General features: G+C 30.2%; 1 protein-coding gene across 1 annotated transcript; it reads left to right on the top strand.

Annotated features, from left to right (window-relative positions):
- The first annotated feature begins 5986 nt into the window (after positions 1–5986).
- LOC18095921 (vascular-related unknown protein 4) lies at positions 5987–7393 on the top strand. The gene is made up of 3 exons (XM_006370586.3): positions 5987–6561; positions 6748–6819; positions 6934–7393. Exons 1-3 carry the CDS (start codon positions 6172–6174, stop codon positions 7069–7071), a joined length of 600 nt encoding a protein of 199 aa, XP_006370648.1. The 5' UTR covers positions 5987–6171; the 3' UTR covers positions 7072–7393.
- Positions 7394–8173: the final 780 nt, after the last annotated feature.

Here is an 8173-nt window from a genome sequence, read left to right as displayed (position 1 = left end):
CATGTTAATTACCATACATGTTAAGTATATATATTACCAGTATTTTTTTCCTTTTTTAAAAAAACCATATTCTTCAAGTGATAAATTCCGAATAAGTACAAGGTCAACATAACTTTAAGTTAAAAGCGAATGGATACAGCTAATTTAGCGACTCACGTTGTGTTTCATTAATGTCCCGTGATAAAAACCAATATAAATATAAAATAAATATATTTATGTGATAATTTTAAAATAAATTCTTGTATTTTTGAAATAAAAAGTATAGAGGATCATATCATTCTTGTCTTTATTATCTTTATCTGTTTTGTTACAAGACAAGAGAGTAGCCCACTATCATAAAATATAAAAATAAAAACATATTCTTACATATTTTGTAAGGTAGCGTTTGAGTTATTATTTCGAGATAGAAAAAATAAAAACAATGAAGACATATTTGGTTAATGGTAAATAAGAGAAAAAAAATTATAAAAAAAATTATTTTACCCTTAATATATATTACTATCAAACTTACATATTTAAAAAATAATAATAATAATAATTAGAGGTTATTTTTTTATATTTTAGTTCATATTGAGTGTTGAAATTAATAATAGTAGTGAGAAAGATAAGAATTGAAAATTTAAAATTATTTTAAAATCTTAAAATCAATAGTAAAATAATGATTTTACCTGATTTTACAGATTTCACACGATTTTAGTTCGATTTTATTATTTTTTATTTTACATGATGTTGCATGATTTTTTATTTTTGCATGAAGTATATATTGACTCATAAAATTATATAATTTTACAAGTCAACTCGTGATTTAAACAGCCTTGACAAGGAGGACTGGATAGGTTGTTTAGATTTTTTTGGGTTTTTCCTACATTTTCTTTATTCCTTGTTTGTATTTGACTTGTTTCCTAATTGCAATGGAAGTATTTTGGCATTTACTTTATAATTATCAATTGTTTTTCTATATCATCTATACTCTAGGATCCTATACATTTAGTTAGGGAAATAATTTAATTAATTATGGCTAAAATGTAAAAACAAAAACAAGAAAATGAAAAAAAAAACATTATAATTGTTTTTAAGTACCTAATTTCAATAATTGAGTAGTGACAATTCTCTGTTTGCACTTTCTAAGAGCTTTTGGATATTACTCTAGCCTTTGGCAGAAATTAATCGTTATAAAGAACAATATTTCTCTTGATTATCGATCCAAAGTGTTTATAGTTTTTAATTTGGAACTTGACAATTTGTTTGATCAAAGTGAGATCTTACAAAATCTTCAATATTAAGAATGTCATAAGATAGATGCAAAGTCAATAATCATTGATTAGTGACTTATGTAATATAAAAATAGGGTTCTAGATATGCTTATTTATGTTGGTTTGAAGGGCTCATTTGACATGAAAAGCTAGGTTAAAAATAAAACAAAAAAAACAAGCTAGTATATTGGATAAGGAAGGACACCGAATTGCTAGACATGACAAGTCACTGATTGTCCTATGCAAAGGGCTCCCCCATTAGAGACGACTAGATTGATGGCTCGTCGGCTGAATCAGAATTTTCTCATACATATAGAATGATGCTCAAATAGTAGTGTTTTTTAAAAAATAAAAAAATCTAAGATTTAAATAAATGACTTAATTAGAATTAATAAATTCAATTAATTTAATAATATGTTAAAAAATACAACAATAATAAATAAATCTAACAAAAAATAACAATAATTAACTATAAAAAATAACTTATCTGAAATATACCAACATATACATTTTATCAGTATATCTATATGTAATATACGGTTTGTCAGTATTTTTTATCGTTGTAAAATAGTGTTTAATGCCAAATTGTATATGTATTCTCTATCTACCCATCCTGCAAATACTTAAATTTATAACTGCACACAACACAATAACACTAGTTCACATCACAAGAATAAAATAAACAATTTCTTTTTCATTCACCAATAAATTAACATCATTGTCATTACATTGAAGTGAATTTCATCAATAAATATTACATTATAGTTTATAGCATTACATGTTCTGCACTCGGTCAACTCTGTATATTCAAGGTAGTACAACATGTAGAAGTTTGGACATATATCGATTTTCTGTTATCCTAAACCAAGAGGTTGTATCATGAACTTAGCAATATAGAAGTTCTCTTTCAGCCTTTCCCTTCAAGTAAAATACTTCTCTTCCATTCGGTAATTCTGTCATAACTGGTCTCACTCAACCCATGATTTGACTTGATGTTGGACACTTGTGCAACGACCGATAATTTATTGTGATTTGTGCAACCATCTAATAATGGTTCGTCAGGATCTTTCAAAAGATAAAAAAAAAAAAAAAAACTCGGTAATGTTTGCATTAGGTTCTTCATCTATGATTGGACATTGATTAGTATAACCCTGATTTATTCTCATTGCATCCATAACAATATTCTTATAAGAATTACTATTATCTACAACTCCATGCATGTTGATAGAACTAGAAATTGACTCAATCATCCTTTCTACCATGGTACCGTGAAGAACATATAGTTCTCCGTGTGCATACCAACACAAATATTTTTTCATGAACCCTTTTTGTAGAAGATGCATCGTTACAACATCTGAATCAAGAAACTTTTTATTTTTACACCTCTTTTATGTAATACCACCTCCACTAATATTTCTCATATTAGATAGTACGTAATTAATAAGACTTTAAACCTCATAACAATAATTCATTATTTGCAACCTTTGGGGTGAATCTTATATATCTATGAACGATCATCCATTACTTATATCAAACTTATATAAAATAATGATGACAACATGTATTAATTAACTATGTTAACTAAATAATTTGTAAAAATATTGATTTAGCTCAAATTTATTTAATCTATTTTAATAATACTCTTAATTCATTATCAATTATCTACATAAATTCAAATTTCTACACATTTACCGAAAATTTCAACTCGACAATAAAATTGATAAAATATAAAACGGGCCGTTAGATAAGTCATTACTTATTTCATCATAAAACACCTAAGTTAAAAATTCAACATAACTTTCATCAATTTACAAACAAATATAATTTTACAAAATCTAAAACAAACCCTAACATGTACAAATCATAAATTCATACAACAAATTTGTATGAGAAAAAACTATAAAACAAGTAAACACTCAAACAAAATACATATACTGCAAAAAAAATCAACATTTTAAAATTGAGTTCAAATAAAAAAAATGGTAGATTTTCTTATTTAAATTGAAGAATCTTCAATAAAATTTGAATCAGGATACGAATGCTGAAAAACTAAGTGTTGTAGTGGCCGAATTTGTTATGGAAAGTTGAATTGTGTTAAGATTGGAAGGAGGAGGTGACTGTTTGTTGCAAAAAAAAATGCATAAAAAAAAAAAATAAAGGAGGAGAAATTTAATTGCTAGGTCATAAATTAAATATCACAAATAATATTATCGACATCATTATTTTATCAATAACTCTGTTAATCATTCTATCAATAAAAATATCAAATCATTGTACAATTTAACTTTTTGATGACCATTTAAGGAAAGAGAAATTACATCCACACATTATGTTTTATCTCATTCATGAAAATGGATTTAAAGATCGATGTCCTTGATATAACGGCACCCTTTTTACATGTAAAAGAAAATGTTGGCACTAACGATAAGGTGATGATATGTACAATTCCTTTTAATCATATATTAATTACTCTTGAATAATTAATTTGATTTGGGGACCGGTTTGTACACTAAAACATAACGTTAAGAAGTGTTAATTTTAGGGTTCATTGACCATAGAAAAGGTAATAAATTTGCCACCACTTTTTATTCTTAACTCAATCACGTTCTTTGCCATATTAAGTAAGGAAAACGATAGCCTTACATTATGCTAATAATTTAACTAAGCAAGAGAATTAAGCACGGGAAAGGCTGCCTTCCTTTATATATCTTCACTGAATTGAGCTTATGCTAAATTTGGGTTAGGAAAACGATAGCTCAACATTCAAATTTTAATAATTGCCATCCAAGTAGTAAAGGTAATTAATTATCCGGACAAATTATATAAACTATGATAATCAATTAAGAAAGGCTACCCTAGAGGATTAACTAAAATTATAACAAGAAGGTTCGTGGCCTAGCGGTCCTGACAGGGAATTCCATGTCTATACACCCTGGGTTCGAATCTTTGTGTGCACGTCTGTCACTCCCGTGGTGTCTTACATGCCTACTGGGTTTACAAGGTATTCAGTGGATCCGGGAATTAGTCGTAATGCGTGTAAACTGGCCCAAACATCCCAAGTTATATATATATAACAAGAATATTCCTACGAAAAAAAATGATTACACTATATTTTACTTGTACAAATCTGCTGGGGGCAGTCGTTTAAAATATCATGACATTGTGGAGAGGGTTCTCTTGTGAGAAATATTTTTTTGATCTCTACGAGAAAGGTATCCCTTTCCCATCATATAATCTTGGGAATAGAAGTTCATTATACTATAAATTAATTAATGAAGCATCTAATTATATGGTGCAAAGTTGGTGGATAAGAGGAAGAAAAATTAAGAAAAGGCATCAATCATGCTGCACTCCTGTATGACGAATGTTTGCAAATGCTGAAACCAATTTTAAATGTAAATAAAATATTGGACGGACGTCAGCCTATGCCGAACAAAGCTATAAAAAATTTGGTAAACAGCAAATCCAACAAATATTGAATGGACTCGTCAGAGATCATTTGGGTTTCAGAAAATAATGTTTGCTGAAACCCATTTTTAATGCTTTTTTCTCCATCGAGTCAACAGTTTGCACACATCATTCCACCCAATGATGAGTGCCTGTGAATGTTGCGTTTCAACGGATGACTTCAAGAAAAGAAGGTGATCGAAGTTCTAAATCCACATGATTAGTAATAAAATTAATCACATCAATATTCTTCCTTTCCTTCTCGCGATATATCAAGCACGTAGGATCAAACTCCAGCCACATGATACTGTTCTTTACCTTGAACAAACCATGGCGTCTGTACATGTACTATAGCAAGAAAAACAACCACCATGCAGTGTATTGGCCTTAAACATTAACCTTTAGGGTAATTAAATGATAATTAAGGTTAACATTAATTAGTGGTAGGCACACTATCATATTAATTTACCCGTTTAAAATTATAAAAATTTCTGTTTATAGATGTTTTTTAAAAATGTATCTGTTGTAAAAAAATATTATATTAATGTTTTTTTTTGTTTTTTTATGATTTGAATGTGTTGATGTAAATATAAAAAAACTAAAAAGTTATTTTAATGTTTTTTTAAGCAGAAAACATCATACATCATAATACGAAACATACACTTAATTAATTAGTTAATTATCAAATAAAATGAATGTTGATTAATTCAATCATAATTTTTTACACTAATTTATTTATACAAAAAAAGAACTTGAGCACGAACCTAATCTTTATAATAATCATACCAGTTACAATATTAAGATCCATATGTATAAAACCGATTCTTCTACTAATTTTATCAAATTAAATGTGTGAAACAATAAATATTGGTAAGAATTTAAATTCTCAATGCATAACAAGTTTTTTTTTTTTTACTAACGAAGTGTTGCTCTGACGGTTAAAACACCGTTACATTATTGCAAGGATAAGAACACAAGTTCGATCCTTGAAAAGCATACTTATTAGGAGGAGCAATCAGAAACTCCAAACGGGATTAGTCTAGCCCTTTACTAAAAAGTATGGATTCCCACGTCAACTAAAAAAAAAAAAAAGGAACAATTATTTTTTAGGAATGAGAGGAGGTATTTGAACAGTTTCTCGTGAGATAAACAAAAGGTACCAGGTCTAACTCTAACTCTCCATTTGTGAATTGTTCAATGCATCTAATTAGTGGAAGTATAATCTCTGTTGTTGCGTATATCTATTAATTATATATATAATGAGCTGCAACCAATACTAATGTCAAACCCTCTAAAATTTAATTCTCCACCTCCCATGGGGCCACGTATATTATACCAAGATTCCAAGTATATGATCATTAATCCTCATCTCTCTCTTTTTCCCCCCCATTGTTTTCGATCTGCTCTATCTATAAATACATACCATATATAGTGCCTCTGTCGAGCTAGCCCACAAACTTCTTTTTCAGAAATGGAAAACTCAATGAGCTGCAAGCCAATAATCTCTTCTTCTTCTAATGAGAAAACAACTGATCATGATAGCTTTGAAGAGAGTGGTTGGACCATGTACTTTGAGGATTTCTTTGCCCAAAACAATGAAGAGGATCATAATCATGATCGATATGAACATGGTTCTTTCTCGTATGATCATGATAGGAGTTCTTCACTAGTCTCTGATGCTGCTTCTTTGGTTGTGAAGAAGTCTGCTGGTGATCATCTTGGTGAACAAGTTGTTGGGCTACCTATTAATAATAACAGAAGTTTCAAATACAGTTTAAGTTTCAAGAAAAAAAGAACCAAAGGAGCTTTGGTTGATGATGCTTTGGAGGATACTGCTAGTTCTCCTGTTAATAGTCCCAAGGTTAGAAATGTTAATCCCTTCTTCTTCTTCTCCCCCTTTATTTTTCCTCTTCTTTCGCAATCCATAGTTAGGTATATACTGGGATTTTGTTTTCTTCAATTTGTTTTTGTATATGTCAACTATCTTATATTTTTTATCAAGCATGTTGTTAAGTCAACATCTTTTCTTGAACTCTTATGTGAGTAGGTTTATGATGATATGATGATAAACCAATACAAAAGGAACACAAAACAGAAAGATAACAAGGAAATTTCACAGGTAAGAGCATCCATTTCTGAAGTTTTAATAATTTATTTTCATGCATGGTCTTTTTGGCAGGTTTTCATGTTATCTTACCTAACAGCAGGTTCTTGTGGATTTATTGTAATATAGGACGAAGGAAGTGCTTCAAGGCAGGTAGATAAGAGAAGTGATTTTGGTTTTATTGGAGGGGGAAGTGACAACACAGCACTGAAGAAAAGGGGTCTTTGCTTAGTTCCTCTGTCCATGGTAGTAAATTATCTTGGTTAAATCCACCTTTTCTCGGCATCTCTCTCTCTCTCTCTCTCTCTCTCTCTCTCTCTCTCTCTCCCCCCCCTCTCTCTCTCTCTCTCTGGACCACTCTAGCTAGTACCCTGTTGTATGGCATTGCATGAACAAAAAGGATGTGATGGGATTAAGACCCATCATCATCTTTGTGGCATTTGATAATATATATATATAAATATTGGTATTAAGTTCATGCCAAACCTTCTCTCATTGTGTATGCGAAGGGGTATGAGGAAACATCTCTGTAACGTCAGGGATATTAGCGAAATTTGAAGGGTTTTAAAGCAGAAGAAGTTTCTCCTCATGTTCATGTTTTTGCTGCGTTTTCTATTGTATCCCATGTAAAAAGTTCCCGCAACCGCTCCACAGAACACACACTCGATGATTTATCCTCCCGTTCCAAAATTTCTCTTGAAGCTAGCTAGCGTGCAACGTAAGGAAAGCGCTTACAGCAATATTCTAACTGATCTTCTAGTTAATTTTTCTTGCATATATTCTACTAATTAGTACCACCAACTTCAAATCTTTCGGTTCCTTATCTTGAGTATTTATTTGGGTTTTGCCTCTTCTTTTCTTGATAGATAGTGATATGTATTAAGTACTTTTCAACAACACCTAACAACCCCACTAATCCCCCTATAAATCCATAATTAATTCTGTTCCAAAAAGATAAGAGAGAAGGCTCCTTTATTTCTAAGGTTTACTTGAATCTCCAATGTATAAATTAATACTTTTCAAAAAGAAATTGTTTCATGGTTGAATTAATTAGAGAGGAATAAATCTAGGTTGATTCCTCCATAATCTAACTTGAAGATGAAAATGAATACATAATCCATTAAAAACCAATTTAAAATGTGCCACTGTGCCGCTAAGTTGGAACAAATTTAGCTGATTTGCTGTTTCATGATCACCAAAGTAATAATTCAAGCACCATAGATATATGCCGACTGCCGACATATCATAATGATCATCGTCTCATTTGAATTCCAAATATCTCCTTCGCATTCTAACAATTTTTGAGGGAAAAACAAAGTCAAAACACATAGGATTTTTGGACTGAGACATGTTTAACCGAAAAGACATT

Source organism: Populus trichocarpa, chromosome 1 (genome assembly GCF_000002775.5).
Source record: "Populus trichocarpa isolate Nisqually-1 chromosome 1, P.trichocarpa_v4.1, whole genome shotgun sequence".
Lineage (NCBI taxonomy): Eukaryota > Viridiplantae > Streptophyta > Magnoliopsida > Malpighiales > Salicaceae > Populus > Populus trichocarpa.
This window is presented reverse-complemented; position numbering and strand designations above follow the sequence as displayed.

What these genes read in the sequence shown, in the direction of transcription:
- LOC18095921 (XM_006370586.3), top strand. Translation starts at nt 6,172, where the DNA reads ATGGAAAACTCAATGAGCTGCAAGCCAATAATCTCTTCTTCTTCTAAT. An exon ending in CTCCTGTTAATAGTCCCAAG is followed by an intron (nt 6,562 to 6,747) that starts GTTAGAAATGTT and finishes TTATGTGAGTAG; the next exon opens with GTTTATGATGATATGATGAT. An exon ending in ATAACAAGGAAATTTCACAG is followed by an intron (nt 6,820 to 6,933) that starts GTAAGAGCATCC and finishes ATTGTAATATAG; the next exon opens with GACGAAGGAAGTGCTTCAAG.